At 46.0% G+C, this 16,428-nt stretch overlaps 1 protein-coding gene across 1 annotated transcript; it reads right to left on the bottom strand.

Moving 5' to 3' along the window:
- Nucleotides 1–727: 727 nt before the first annotated feature.
- LOC112898808 (zinc finger BED domain-containing protein RICESLEEPER 1-like) lies at nucleotides 728–1,724 on the bottom strand. The gene is made up of 2 exons (XM_025967106.1): nucleotides 957–1,724; nucleotides 728–873 (listed from the first exon to the last, which is right to left on the bottom strand). The coding sequence occupies exons 1-2, from the start codon at nucleotides 1,698–1,700 to the stop codon at nucleotides 865–867; spliced, it is 753 nt and encodes a 250-aa protein (XP_025822891.1). The 5' UTR covers nucleotides 1,701–1,724; the 3' UTR covers nucleotides 728–864.
- Between the last annotated feature and the right edge of the window lie 14,704 nt (nucleotides 1,725–16,428).

Here is a 16,428-nt window from a genome sequence, read left to right as displayed (position 1 = left end):
GGCGCGGTTACCAAGTCGAGACCACAGCATGAAGCCTAGGCCCTAGGGACGTGGGACGACTCTACGAGACTACGGCGACATTAATCGGTGATAGGTGTTCATGCGGAAAACATGGCCTAGTGATGAGCCAGACAAGTCCATCTCCATCTCCATCTCCATCCAAGGCGCTGTGGACCCGTACTATAGATGGCCAACGGGCCGGCCCGGCACGGCACGGCCCAGGCCCGGCCGGGTTCGGGCCTTTTTTTCTCAGCCCGGCACGGCCCGATTAGGACCTCGGGCCGTGCCGTGCCGGCCCATGGGCGAGGGTCTCGGCCCAAGGCACGGCACGCCACCGGTATAACCGTGCCGGGCCAGCCCGTTTGGCCCGTCTAGCCCGTCAGCCCAATAGCCCGTGAGCCCTTATTTCAGCCCGTAAATTAGAACTTCAGTAATTTCACATCAATATTACAGTTAAGTTTCATTTTCAGAACATTCAATGATTCAAAATATAATCAAATTTCAAACAGTATAATCAAACTTCACACATTCTCAATAGAAAGAACAGAATAAAGTCTCAAAATACTGAAAGTTCAATGCCTTTGTGAGGTTATGAGTTGTACGAGCGTTTTGCTGCCTCGTTAAAAACCTTTCTAAGTAAAACTCATATCAACTACATGAGAAAACCCTAGAAAGGAAAAGAGTACAGCAACAACTCATTCCCACTTAGGCATTCTTCAATCCTCATCTAGGTACAGATTTTCGAAGGCATTCTCCACTTCATAGTCCACCAAATTGTGTTGCGCCCTAGCTGCTCCAAGCTCCCAATCCTTCAAGCAAGACAAAATCTCGACCATATCACTTGTCAAACGTCGCCGCCGCTCCTCAATGACCCTGCCAGCAAGACTAAATGTAGATTCGGAACTAATGGTAGAAACAGGAACAGTCATAACATCTTTAACAAGGATAGAAAGTACCGGGTATATACGCTTGTGAATTTGCCACCAATTAAGAATGTTGAATTCATCATCATATTGGTGAACCGTCTCACTTTCAAGGTACGTTACCAACTCAGAACCTTGAGATTCAAACGCTGTGGAGGTTGATGGCTCAATGACTTCAGAACCATCACCATACATCATTTCAAACAATAGTCTCTTCTTTCCAGTAACACTTGATGCTTGTTGGCTTTGTCGCTGTAAACGAACTGCACCAAACTTTGTTTCATACTTGCAAAAAATTCTAGTTAACTCAGCACGCACATTATCATAGTAATTGGAATAATCAACATCAGTAAATTGACTAAGAAGGTTTAAAACTTTATTAAAACCTCTCATCTTGCATCTAGGATCCAATATAAAGGCAATTGAGTACAGCAAGGGTATTTTTTTCCAGTACTTAAAAAACTTTTGTTTCATAGGAATCACTGCATGACCAATCAAATCATCATTCTCATAAGTTTTCAAATGCTTAGCAATACTACCAATATGATGTAGCATAAGAGGTGCAGTGGGATAATAAACTCCAGATAATTCAACAGTAGAATCATAGAACAACTCAAGGAATAGTAAAATTTTTTCAGCAACATACCAGTGATCGTCTGTTAGTAAGGTCTGACCTGTAACCTGCTTGTAGTGAGTATCAATAAACACAGAAAAAGTACTTCTGTATGGGATAAGATGCTTAAGCATGAGAAAGGTAGAATTCCATCTAATGTCCATATCTAAACCAAACTTTCTAGGGCGTACCCCCATGGCAATACAATAGGATTTGTATGCAGCAATGCGTTGGTTAGATGAGTTGACAAATGAAATTGCAGTTCTAAATGCATCAATATAAGGCTTAAAACGCTTTAAAGCAGACTTAACTATCAGATTTATGATATGGCATGCACATCTTTGATGCAAGAATAAAGAACCAATATATCCAGAAAATTTTGGAGTCAAAGAATCCATAGCAGAAGTATTGGCAGAAGCATTATCAAGTGTAAAAGAAAAGATTTTATCATTTAAACCCCACTCATCAATCACTACACTAATACGCTCAGCAATATTGACACCAGAATGCGAAACATCAATCAATTTCAAACCTATCAACCTTTTTTCTGGCTCCCAATCAGAATTGATATAATGAGCAACTACACTAAGGTAATCCTCCTTAGCATTACCATTCCATATATCAGAAGTTATAGCAATAGAAGAACAGGACTTAAAGCATTCCATAAGCACAGTACGACTCTGATTGAAAAGCTTAACAAAGTCTCTAGTACTGGTTTGCCTAGAAACAGATACATATCTAGGATTATGAGCAGTTTGAATAAAGTGAACAAAAGCATCATATGCACCAATACCAAGTGGAAGATCTAATCTAGCAATTAAACGACATAGTTCCATACGAGCAACATCAGCATTATATTCCCAATTACGAACAGAGCCATCAGAATTGAATTGAAGTACTGATTGAGATTGAGTCTTAGCAGTACGAGCAGCCTTAGAAATACAAGCCTTTTGATGCCGTAACAAGTGACCAGTGCCACCACCAGATGTAGCAGTCAAGACTTTCTTACAGAAATTACACTTAGCAGCATACCTGAGTCGCTTACCATCCACCATCTTGTACAGCTGCTCGAAGTCGTTCCAACAAACAGAGGTGCAAGCCCTAGTCCTTTGGCTCTGACTCTGAGCAGGTGCGCTCGCTGCTGTGCTTGGTGTTCCTGCTGCAGCATCCCCTGTTGCATTTGCATCATCCCCTTGAGCTTGAGTCGCAGAGCCACCCACATCAGAGCCGAACAAGGCATCACGTCCATCGGCATCTCCACCACAAGCGTCGTCGTTGTTTCCCTGCAACATAAAATCGTAATCTATAGAGATCGGGTCAAGAGACTCTGCATTCTCACCCGTCATCGAACCCTCTCCAGCAGACCGACGGGACGACCGCGGCGGTGGCCGGAACCCATTTCCATTGGGAGGCCGGGGTGTCTCCATGGGCTAAGCCTGCGAGGCCGCCGCCGGGCGCGGGGGAGGGGGCCGCCGCCCGCCGGGGGCCGCAGGCCGCCGGGCGCGGGGGAGGGCTCGCCGCCCGCCGGGGGCAGCAGGCCGCCGGGCGCGGGGGATGGGGCCGCCGCCCGCCGGGGGCAGCAGGCCGCAGGGCGCGGCGGCGCGGGGGAGGGGGCCGCCGCCCGCCGGGCGGAGAAGGCCGCAGGGCGCGGCCGCGCGGGGGAGGAGGCCGCCACGAGAGGGAGAGGGACTGAGGGTCTGAGGGAGGGAGGACGGGTTAGGGTTAGGGTTAGGTCGGGAGACGGGGACTCGGGTATATATATACGGGCTCTATACGGGCCGTTTTTTTTCGGGCCGTGCCATTATTCGGACCGTGCTGCCCACGGACTTCAGCGGGCCGCTAGTTACACGGGCCATGCCGTGCCGCCCATCGTGCTCAGCTGCCGGCCCAAGAACGGCCCAATGACCGGGCCCGTGCCAGCCCGGGCCCGTTTACAGTCGGGCCGTGCCGTGCCTGGACCGGGCCAAAATCGTCGTGCTTCGTGCCAGCCCGTATAGCCCGGCCCAAATGTACATCTATAACCCGTACTACGCCACTTTGCTTTGCCGCCGCGCAAAAGCAAAATCGAGAAGAAGAAGATGGCCTAGGCGCTGTTTGAATACTAATTAGAAGACCAGTAAAGATAACCTCGTCCGCACGGTAAAGTCGCCCGTACGTCTCTCGCGCACAGGCTCGCCGTAGGCCCATCCGATCGATTGGCCTAGCTAGCTGCCGGTCGTGCCAAATTTCAGGGCCACACGCACTGCACGGCTAGTTCGTCCAACCGGGACAACAACTCGCGAGCTGTCGGTCTACGCGATCGTCTAGCTAGGTATCAAACTGGCCCCTTTGGCATGTCCGCATGTAGCATCACCTCGATGTGGGCGTTTGGTTATTGCCTTGCGGGCTACACATCCAGTCGTACAGCTCCGATCCTACTGCAACCGCGGGACCAAGCTCGAACGAACCAATGCAATGGCGGAACCTAGGACCAGACGCAAAATGTCTCTTCTTCCACGCGCGCGCGTGCTAAACGTGAGCGCGACGTCGACGTTCCGCTCGCTTGCTCTTTTGCTCAGCCTCAGCAACACGGCGGTTTGGGGCCAAAATAACTGAGATGCATGATGCATCTCGGTAACGAGAGACATGCCGCCTGTATTGCAGAAAGTGTCGCGCTACTACTGGTCGAGCACTAGTCTAGTAAGCTAATAAAGCTAGTGGAAATTATGAACCTAGCTATATACGGTCTCTCTGTTTACAGGCGGACGTGCATGGTGAAAGTGAGACGTTTGCAGAAGTCAGAGCGAGCGCGCAGGCTTGAACAGGAAGCCATCTATTGCTTCCAACTGTAGTACCGAGTTAATCAGCTAAAGCTAGGCCACCAGGGTAGCTAGAATGCTAGTAACTATAATACTATAATACAGTGCGGATAGATAGGGAGGGGATCGGAGCTAGGCAACTAATTCAGGGCGCTGTCAGCCCGAGCGTACACCACTTTGCCACCTTGCTTCGCCGCCGCGCGAAAGCAAAATCCCGTCATGATCGTCGATCAAAGAAGAAGACGACCTCTACCTCTATAATCGTCGCTGGCCGCACTAGTACGCCGTCGGTCTCTGTCGTGCTGGATCCGCCGGTCCCATCAGATCCGAGCACTTATCGTGCGGTGCGCTCGCTCTCAGAGTCTGAGAGTCAGGGAACACGATCGGCACGTACGGGGCACGGATGATCCGTGGCTACAGTGAACATAACTCCGACTAGCGACCAGTGTCGCGTCCTCGGAAAACAAGCGCCGAGCAGTGTCACGCACGGACGCGCAAGGGCGTACGTACTCGAGTGATCATCAGTGTGCAGCGCCCGTGCATCATCTCTCCATTCCTCGGTCTGCTTCGCCGTGTACGTCGTCCAGCGATCGGTTTGACGTCGCTGCAGTCCCGTAACGATGCACGGGCCTTCGTTTGTCACAAGGCGCCATGAATCGTTGCTGGTACCGGGCTTCCGGCGCGCGCGCAGCGTTTGAACTGAAAGCTTTCGCCAAACCTAATACCACGACCAGTTCGATTAAAAAATTCTCTGGACTCCCGATCCAGAGCCACCGTATTAGAGCCCCTCACAATCAATGTGTGCAGGTCCACCAATAGAAGACGCGTCCAGGCTCCCGTTTCTCTTGCGGCTCGGTCGTTCTCCAGCCGGCTCGCACATCCGTCCCGTCGTCGCCCCCACCCGTCCATGGCGTTCGCCGCCTCTCCCTTTCCGACGACAAGCTCACCCGTCCCTGCCGCCGGCGCGTCACCCGTCCGTGGTGGCCGCAAGATCCTCGCCCGTCTCTCCCGACAAGAGCATCAGCGTGGTCGCCTCTCCCATCCCCATCTGTCGTCGCCGCTTCTTCCTTCTTCCCTGCCCTTTCTTCCTTGCTCAGCTAGCACGCAGGCTGTTTGCCACTGCCTATTCAGGAAGATTCTGTCGCATACAGAGCAGCTGGTTCAGTAGAGGTTGGCGCAAGCACTGGAACGGAGCGAGCTGGTGTGCGATATACTTGATGATGCAGCATAGGAACCCGCGGCTGATTGGATTCGTTGCCTGGCTTGGAGCCTGCAGCAGGAGGATGATACGGATCAATCGGTGCACCTGTACCTTCCTTGGAGCTTTACCCTGTAACTTCATTCTCAGAAAACGACTGGCCGCTTGCTTTTTCTGATTGTTCCCTTTCGAAATGGGCTCAGATTATGCTTGAGCTACAAGTGTCCGATGATGACCTGGGAATTCTCTTCACTCTTCAGCAGTGAGTACTTGATTAGGTCAGAGCGAGAAATTTTTAGAGAAACGCTCACGCTTACACAACGATGAATAGAAGAATTTTATTGTTATATACTGGACAAAAGAAGAAAAGAAAACTAAATACAATGACACTAAAGTTGCTTATCATAGACATATGTTCCATACAAAATAATCAGCAAAATTCCAGACAACGCGCGAATATCAAATTAAGCTACTGACAAAACAAATACGCACACAGAACTCAGCGTGTTCACAGCAGGCAGGCAGAACAGCTGTATACTGTACCATACACAATGCATTGAATTTATTAGAGTAACAAGAAAATTTCAGTGACATGGCAGTCAAATTGTATGTTTGCTCCCGTGTTAAACGATACTGCATCTCCAAAGCATGCGTAATCCATGATGGACTGACCAATGGCCCAAAAGAAATTAGCTATCATTCCATCGTGCTTATCAATTTTCATGGCATAAAAAAATGCAGGATCCTCTGTCTGCTTGTTCTTCAAGTATTCCAACAATATTTGTGCATCATTGGATTCTAGGTACTTCTTCCGCTCGCGACCAATCTCATTATTGCAATCCATCTGTAAGAAGGGAACTTTATCAGCACCACCATAAAACTGCTTCATGAACTTATAAACTTGAGTTGGCTTCATCCGTGCTTCCCGTATTTGAGCAATCAGGTGTTTGTCTGCATCTATAACCTGTCGTTGTGACCTCAGCATGTGCTTCTTTTTTGGTATCACTAAAGTATGATTGTGATTAAGTTCAACCTTTTGCACTGTCCAAATTTCCTCTCTGCGGAAAGTAAACTTTATAAGAGCTTTGCAACCCATCCTTATAGTGGCATGTGATGCTCCTGTTTCTGCATATCCTTGGCTGCTACAAACTATAACTCTGTTGTATATAGTTTTATCTGCTCGACGCTTTATAACACTCTTTCTAATGTTGAACCCAACTGTACCAGCATAGGTGTTGTACATCTCATAAGCATCATTCTCGGACGCAAAAGACATCCCGACTTTAGGAACGATCACATGTGGTCCATCTTTATCAACAACCTATTGTAAAAATATGCTTAGAATAAAAGACACATTATTATAGTATAATTTAATTTATTACGGTACCGTGTTTTCATTGCCTTGAGTGTTTACATCGACAGACAACGATGATGCGTGCGGATCTGCCACTTGTTCCATTGTGATGGAATCGTTGTTCATTGTCATCTATCATATATATGCCGTATGAGATCGATAGTAATTAGAATACGATTGTAATTACAATACGTGTAAAAAGGAGTGCCATCTACCTGTGTTATCTGCTGCTCCTCAGTTGCTACGGAGTTTTCATGGCCTCCTTGTAGGATCACTGGACCAGTAAAGAGGCCTAGAGGGGGGGGTGAATAGGCCTGCAAAAACTCAACTCCAAATTCTTGTTAGAGGAGAGTGCGGCACTGCCGTGCCGAGTGTGGCACTGCCGTGCTCAGACAGAACACAAATTACAGAATTCAAAAACTGCTGAACCAAAAGTAGATCGAGTTAATTTCTAGGCTTCCTGCAGGTGTCAGCAACACATATATGGAACTAGAGCAGGGAACACCGCAGTAGATAAATAGATCGGCCTCAAACCTTGAACAAGAACGAAACTAACCAATAAAGTAAATCAGCACGCGAGACAAGGATTTATCCCGTGGTTCGGCGTCGCCACAAAGGCTGGCCTAAGTCCACGTTGTTGAGGCTGCCACAAAAGGCTTGGGCTTCACCACAAAGGTCGGCCCTTCCTCGTTCTCAAGTCAAGAGGGTGAACTCTTGAGATGAGGGGTGATTTTACTAGCTGCAAGAGAATGTTACAGACCTTCCAAGGCTGCCACACGAAGGGGCAAGCTCAAGGGCAACGCCTAGCCGGCTAGGAGCAAGCTCCAAGAGTAATAAACCCTAGATCCGCCGGCCAAACGTGAACCAAATGCTCTTTTGAGTGGGGGAATCAGTAGATCCGCTCTCCAATCGAAGTTTGCTGCCTTTTCCCTCAAGATTTGGTGGTGGGATGTGGAGATCCGCTTGAGGGGAGAGTTGGGAGCAATGGAGGAGAGAGAGAGAAGCACTGGTTCTGTCTTCTGCGAATATGAACGTTGGGAAGCACTATTTTGAGGTCTGTAACCGTTGGGGAATTTATACCCCTCTGGTCCCAGCGGTACATTAAGTGCAGCACTGCCGCACCAAGGCGCGGCACTGCCGCACCCATCAAAACAACTCTGCTGGATGTGAAATTTTGCTGGCTGTTTTGGTTGAGTACGAGGATGTGGTTTTCAGGATTTGAGCATTTGGTTCAACAGTTGGACAGTTGATCTTGGATCCCTCTTTATAGTACGGCTTTCCTTAAACTCAATATTCAAAATATAAAATAAATTAAGCCTTCATGAGTCAAGATAGCCATCATATCAATTTGGGGAATCCTCCAACCTGTACATCATCCTCTTTTTAAATTTCCTGCATATCATCTCGATGAATCTCATTAGTTCCCTAATTAGGTGGTCATCAACACCAAAACCCACAAAGAGCTTGATTGCACTTACAATCTCCCCCTTTTTGGTGATTGATGACAACCCAATTAGAGCTTACAAAAGATATAAATTATAACTGAGAATTTTCGAGAAATGGATGTAGGAGCCTCCCCCTAAATATATGAGTTGGATTTGAATTCCAATTTTGACATAAAGGTCAAAGTTCATATATTTAGATGTGATTTGGGGCCTCCCCCTACATCCATGCCTGCTGTGGGGTGCTGAACACTGTGTCAAAATAACAATACGTGATGCATGTGACAGTTCAGAGCATAATAGGATCTGCCTGTTGCAATGGGGTGCAGCACTGCTGCACACAGGTGCAGCACTGCCGCACTCATATGCATCAGTCAGATCAACAAGAAAGATTTCTCAGCAAGACATATATGAGAGATAATATCTCTAGCATAAATATGAAGTACGCTGCAGCACACAAACACATGCATGTCCTTATCCGATACAAATAGAGTCATATAGGTAGTAATATTACACAAATAGAGTTTTGATCGTCTCTCAAACTCACAACCTAACATTTGCTCTCATCGGATCTGACATGAAACGCAGCTGCAGCAGGGACACGGCATCAAAAGAAAAGAAAAGTTTGACCCCTCTAATTTTCTCCCCCTTTGGCATCAAGTACCAAAAAGAGAAGAGAATATAGAGGAATCACTCATCATCATCATAACTGGAATGCTGTCCTGAGTCACTGCTCTACTCTGTCCCAGAAAGATCAGGCAACTCAAACTGAGGTGGGACAGGAGCAGGTGGAAATGGTGCAAGCCCAGCACGCTCTCTGGTCCTTTTGAGTGACTCTCTGAGCTCCATCCTTGTGTCATAGGCTGTCTGAGAAGCATAAGAGCAATGTCCAAAGATAGCTTTCATCCAGGCCTTGACAGTGCTACTCAGTCCTCTGCCACTGCTCCTAGAGCGAGACCTAGAGTGAGAACTCTCGGGAATGTCCTCACGACCCCTGGAGGTGCCACCAACTGTCTCTGTGGCTGCTGCATAAGACTGGGTCTTCTCAATATTATAGACGGTGTGGAAACCATCCTTAGGAAATATATAACCAGAGACCCTCTCAATCATGAACATAAGATAGGGAGCATAGGGCAGACTCCTCCTAGCATCATCCATAGCATAAGCTAGCTGCACCCAAATGAACCTACCAACATTGAATTTCTCACCATCAGGAAAACGAGCAAGCAAGTTCCTCACAAAACCACAAATATCTGAAGCTGCTCCATCCTTAGGATCAATGGTGTTCCTCAGAAGGTTGTTCATGACATAATAGTAGCTTTTCAGACCACTTCTCTTGCCATCTGCCTGGTTGGGGTCTCTCCAACAATGGCTAATATCACTGACCCTGAAAGGATTATCCTGGTGAATCCTGGAGTAAGTCCTGTGCATCTGCCCAAAACCAAGAATCTGACAGAAAGTGATAAAGCTAACACGGTAGTGTCTACCATCAGTCATCCAGTGGATCTCATCTGAATCTCTGTTCCAAAAGTATGTGGAATGAAACTGAGCAAGGATTTCCACATTCCAATTATACCTAAAACCCATGATGTTAGTCAACTCATATTTCTCACAAGTGTCAATTGCAGCATTGAACTCGGGCTCATTTTTATCTCTCATAGCTGCCCAGTCAATATAGTGCATCTTGCAAATCTTACTCTTCTTACAGTCGAAGATGACAGAAGCATAGAAGTTGGAATGGAACCCATCCCAAAATCTATGGTCAACAACTAGACTCTTTGGATTTGTGTAAGTATTGATCTCTCTAGCATCTGCCACTTCCTTGAATTTTCTGTAATAGCTTTCAAAACGGTGATTTGCTGCATTCTTTGGAGCTGTGAGGTTAAACTCTTCTGTCCTTAAGACCATGTATCCAATGTTAGCATTTGCAAGATGAAGAGGAGTGCCTTGATCACCTTCAGGAGGGATGGTGTACCCAATCTGCTGCTGCAATTCCTCCTGATGCATGTCCTGCCTGTGAGTCTCTCTGTCAACTGACTCTCGAGGGGCTGCACTGCTGCTGGATCCCCTCCCCCTGCCTCTGCGAGCAAGCTGCTTTCTAATTGGCTTTCTCTTGCCTCTCTGATCATCACCATGCTCCATCTTTTCTTTATCAAAATCTCTGAATCACAGTCTAAAAAATTATGATATTTGCTCATGAATTTGAGAGAATAAACATGGGAAATAAAGACTTGACTTTGTAGAGAGTAAATCCAATCTATTTGGTTATCAATGATGTGGATGAAAGAGGGGTAAATTGCTGTTTGAATCAACACAGAACATTGATGTTCTGCCTTGGGCAGCACTGCCGCCCTCCCCCTTTTTTTTTCCAAATCATGGAACACCAAATTGATTCAATTTAAACCATCAAAATCAATTCTAAATACCCCACATTGCATCTAGAAACAGAAATCCAAGAGCAAAAACATCTCATTGCATAGATCAGACACAAACAGATTTGGTTAGGGTTTCACCTTGACTGCCCGCGTGGAATGGAGAGGAAAGGAGAGAAGGGGTCCGGCCAGGAACCCTAGCCCTTGGGTGCTGTCGAGCAGGAGGACACCCAGGGGCGGCGCAGCACTGCTGTGGCAGGGGCGCGCGGCGGCCGTCACCCCGTGTGCGCGCGAGAGGAGAGAGAGAGCGCACGGTCACGGGCGACGGGGAAAAGAGAGAGAAAGGAGAAGAGTTACTGCGGGGCCAGAGTAGATAGGGAAGAATAAAAACCGGGCTCCCACAGAGAAAAAGAGTCACGGGCGAATTTTTAAAGAAAACCGTAAGTGCGGCACTGCCGCACTAGGAGCGGCACTGCCGCACCTGCCCAGTGTGACCAGTTTTAGCTACCATCTAGGTGACTCTTCCTATCTTAGATATGGACCTATATTTTCCAAATTTCATGACCAGAAACAAATAATCAATACAAGATATGGTCAGAAACTTTGGAGCTAGTTTTGCAATTAGTTTTGAAACCCAATATGATGTTTTATTTTAAAATTCTTTTCTACACATGCTAGTTGATCACTCAAAAGGTGTGCAGGAGTTCAAACCACGTTACGAGAATCAAGTATATTTAGCTCACTGCGCAAAGCACAAAACCTTGACTCATCAAGAGGTTTAGTGAAGATATCGGCTAGTTGTTTTTCGGTGCTCACATGGCGAATTTCGATATCTCCTTTAAGTTCGTGGTCTCTCAAGAAGTGATGACGGATGTCAATGTGTTTGGTGCGAGAGTGTGCTACAGGATTGTTTGCAAGTTTGATAGCACTTTCATTGTCACACAAGAGTGGGATTTTTGAGTATTGACATCCGAAATCTTTAAGGTTTGCCTCATCCAAAGTAGTTGAGCACAGCATGCACCGGCTGCAACATACTCGGCCTCGGCAGTGGAAAGGGCTACACAATTTTGCTTCTTAGAGCTCCAAGACACTAGGGACCGTCCAAGGAATTGACAAGTCCCCGAAGTGCTTTTTCTATCTACTTTGCAACCGGCGTAATCGGAATCCGAATACCCAAGTAGATTGAACTTAGAGCCCTTGGGATACCACAAGCCAAGGTTAGGAGTGTGCACTAAATATCTCAAGATTCTCTTAACGGCCATTAAATGCACTCTTTCGGGTTAGCTTGAAATCTAGCACACATGCACACACTAAGCATAATATCGGGCCTAGATGCACAAAGATAAAGTAAAGAGCCTATCATGGAACGATATACCTTGGTCTCCACGGGTGCTCCTTCTTCATCAAGATCAAGATGTCCATTGCTTGGCATGGGAGTTTTGATTGGCTTTGCATTCACCATGTCAAATTTCTTTAACATATCTTGGGTGTACTTGGTTTGGCATATGAATGTCCCTTCCTTCATTTGCTTGATTTGAAATCCAAGTAAAACTTGAGTTCACCCATCATGACATCTCAAATCTCTTTGTCATGGTCCTACTAAACTCTTCAACATACACATGATTAGTACTACCAAATATTATGTTATCGACATATATTTGGCACACAAATAAATCATTACCAACTTTATGTGTAAAGAGTGTAGGATCGGCTTTGCCTATTTCAAAGCCTTGTTTGAGTAAGAAATCCTTAAGGCATTCATACCATGTTCTTGGAGCTTGCTTAAGCCATAGAGCGCCTTATGGAGCTTGAAGACGTGGTCGGGGAACTTGGGATCTTCAAATCCTGGTGGCTGCCTCACATATACCAATTCTTGAATTGGACCATTGAGAAATGCACTTTTGACATCCATTTGGTATAACTTGAAGTCATGATGAGCAGCAAAGGCTAAGAGTATCCGGATTGATTCAAGCCTTGCCACCGGTGCATATGTTTCGTCAAAGTCCAAGCCTCAACTTGAGTGAAGCCTTGAGCTACCAATCTTGCCTTGTTCCTTGTCACCACGCCATTCTCATCTTGCTTGTTGCGGAAAACCCACTTGGTGCCGATGATGTTGGTCTTGGGTCTTTCCACCAAGCTCCACACTTGATTTCTCTCAAAGTTGTTGAGCTCTTCTTGCATTGCCAAAACCCAATCTGGATCCTTTAGAGCATCTTCCAATCTTGGTTGGTTCCTTGGGTGACACAAAAGAGTAGTGTTGGCAGAAACTTGCCAAATATGATCTTGTTGTTACTCCCCTTCGGATGCTTCCAATGATGTTGTCAATAGGGTGATCCCGTTGAATGATTTGGCGTAGTTTAGGATGCTCAACATCTTCTTCTTCTTCTTCTTCTTCTTCACCTTTAGCTTCTTCTACTTCAAATATGGGATCAAGATTGACCCCCTGAATTGGTGGTGCAGGAGTTGGTGAAGCTGTTGCCGAGGAGAGGGAGCAGCACTGCCGCTCCTAAGTGCGGCACTGCCGCTCTGCTGATTTCCAGCAGGAGTGTGCTGCACTTGGTCATCGAGTACGTCAGCGGAATCTTGTGCAGCAACAGCTTGTGGATCCTCCTCGTCTGTGGCCTGAACTTCTTGTGGCCTAATATCGCCGATGGCCAATTGCTTGATTGCCTCACATGGTGGATCCTCCTTTCCTACAACACTTGAATCAACTTGCTCTACTTGAGAGCCGTTAGATTCATCAAATGTCACATCTATTGTGACTTCAACTCTACCCAAGGTTTTGTTGAAGACACGATAGGCATGCTCATTTGATCCATAACCAAGAAGAATGCCTTCATCAACTTTAGGTGCAAATTTAGAGGTTCGGGGCCTTTTGTTTAGAATGAAACATTTGCACCCAAACACCCTAAAGTATGATACCTTTGGTTTGTTACCGGTGAGAAGTTCATATGAAGTCTTCTTAAGTTTCTTGTGTAAGTAGAGGCGGTTGATAGCATGACAAGCGGTGTTGACGGCTTCACACCAAAAGATGTCCGACGTCTTGTACTCATTAAGCATCGTCCTTGCCATGTCAATGAGTGTCCTATTCTTCCTCTCTACTACACCATTTTGTTGAGGGGTGTATGGGGTTGAAAACTCATGCTTGATGCCCTCATCATCAAGAAATTCTTCAACTTGGGTATTTCTAAATTCGGTCCCATTGTCGCTTCTCACTTTCTTGATAGGGAGACCGAATTCCTTTTGTGCCCTTCTTACAAATGTCTTTACCTTGTCCTGTACCTGTCACTTATCAAAGACAAAGAATACCCAAGTGAAACGGGAATAATCATCAACAATAACTAATCCGTATTTGTTACCCCCGATGCTAAGGTAGGCAACCGGTCCAAAGAGATCCATATGAATCAACTCCAAAGGTTGAGTGGTGGTCATGATGCTCTTTGGTGGGTGAGGTACGCCTACTTGCTTTCCGGCTTGGCAAGCGCTACAAATCCTGTCTTTGTCAAAGTCAATATTGGTTAGTCCAAGAATGTGGTTGTCCTTTTGTAGTTTGGCCAAGTTCCTCATCCCAACATGAGCTAGTCGGCGATGCCATAACCAACCCATGCTAGATTTTGCCACTAAACAGGTCTCAAGCGTAGGCTCACTTTTGTTGAAATCAACTAAGTAGAGCTTGTTCTTGAGGTGACCTGTGAAGACAATAGAGGAATCCTCCCTACTAGAGACTTCCACACCCTTATCCGTAAAGAGACAATTGAAGCCTTTCTCACAAAGTTGTGAAACCGACAACAAATTGTAACTCAACGAATCAACATGTAAAACATCAGAAATTGAATGCTCAAGTGTAATAGCAACTTTACCAAGACCAATCACATCCCCCTTTGAGTTATCACCAAAAATAATATTCTCACTAGAATCTGTAGTTGGGGAATATGATGAGAACATACTCCTTTCTCCGGTCATATGATTTGTACATCCGCTGTCAAGCACCCAACTTGATCCACCGGAGGAGTATGCCTACAAAACAGATTTAGTTCTTTGATTTAGGTCCCCAAATATTTTTGGGGCCTTGCATATTAGTAACAAGAATCTTAGGAACCCAAATAGAGGTGTTAATATAAACATTTCTGTCCTTGCCAACATATTTGGCATACACCTCCCCCTTGCTGTTTTTCTTCAGCACAAAGCATGAACTCAAGCTTTGTCTATATGCATGAGCCTTCGGTTGATAAGAATATCTGTTTGGGGTGGCCCAGATGGTATTCTTCGACTTCTGGAGCTCATTCTTCACTTTATAGATCTGCTTCTTGGGCTTATCATGAGCAAAGGAAGAGTAGGTGACCTTCCCCTTTCTTGGGGTTGTGACACTGCCGCCCTTCACAGCAGCACTGCTGCGCTTGACAGGCTGTGCTGCTCGGGTTGGCTTTTGTGTCAACCACTGTGCAGGTCTATCTGTACCTATCTTTCCTTTGCTGATGAACTGAACACACTCAAAACCATTGATCACTTTGCGACCATTGGTTTTGTTACCCTTTTTATGACCAAGTCCATTTTTAATGTGAGGTAATCTTCCATCCTTGTACTTTGGTCTTTTTTGTTCATCTTTGCCACTTTTATTCAGCATAGCATTGAGCCTTGTAATCTCCTTTCTCATGGCCTCCATGTTTGCAAGGTTAGTGAAATAAACATTCAAATCAACATTATGACATTTTCCACAATCTTGACTAGTGGAGGGAGTAGAGGTGTCCTTTGCTTTAGAAGGATGTGAGGTGCTCTCCCAAAGAAGGTTGTATTGCATCTCAAGGTCCTTATGCTTTTCATCTAAGACACAATACTTGTCATTGAGTGCAATATTTGCCTTCTTTGTGAGAGCATGTTCTCTTTGCTCATTAGCCAAAGCTTTGCGCAAAGAGGACACCTCACTTCTCTCTAATGCAAAAGCTTCCTTGCAAGCAATGTACAGCTTTTCTTGTGCTAAGAGATCATCATCTCTAGCTGCTAGCTCAGCTTGAACACTCTCTAAGTCCTCCAAAGTTTTAGTGATGAAGATTTTAGTTGAAGGGTCTAGTTTTCTAGTTATCTCATTTAGTTCCTCATCACTAGAGACATCATCTTCACTAGAGCTATCACTAAGTTCACTAGAGATATCACCAAGAGATGGTGAGGGAGGAGATGTGGCTTTCAGTTTTACCTTCTCACCCTTTGCCATAAGACAAATGTGAGAGGAGTGGTAGTCATCATCATCGGACATGTTGTTGAAGAGTCTTGGTGTTGAGGATGTCTTTTGGATGGCTATGGTTGCAATCTTCACATCCTCTTCACTTGACTCCTTGCTCGAATCCCATTCATGCCCAATGTGTGCCTCTCCCATAGGCTTCTTCTTTCTCTTATACTCTTGTTTGTGCTCATGCTTGCTTTCATGATTGTCCTTCTTGTAGTTGTTACTTTTCTTCTCATAAGGACAATTTGCTATGAAGTGCTCGGTGCTGCCACACTTGTAGCAAGTCCGTTTCTTCTTGTTTGGGAACCTTCTTTGCACAAGCTTGTACCCATTTGATTTCAGCCCTTTGTGATACTTCTTGATGAATAGTGCCATATCATCTATCTTCTTGAAATCTGCCCCATGGTCTTCTTCTTCGCTTGAGGAGGAAGTTGGATCATCATTTTGTTGCATTTCCTTCTCTTTCTTGGGCTGAGACGTAGAAGTTTGCTTGCTGCCCTTTGCCTT

Source organism: Panicum hallii, chromosome 7 (assembly GCF_002211085.1).
Source record: "Panicum hallii strain FIL2 chromosome 7, PHallii_v3.1, whole genome shotgun sequence".
Taxonomy (NCBI): domain Eukaryota; kingdom Viridiplantae; phylum Streptophyta; class Magnoliopsida; order Poales; family Poaceae; genus Panicum; species Panicum hallii.
The sequence above is the reverse complement of the archived record's forward strand: the minus strand, read 5'-3'. Positions and strand labels throughout refer to the sequence as shown.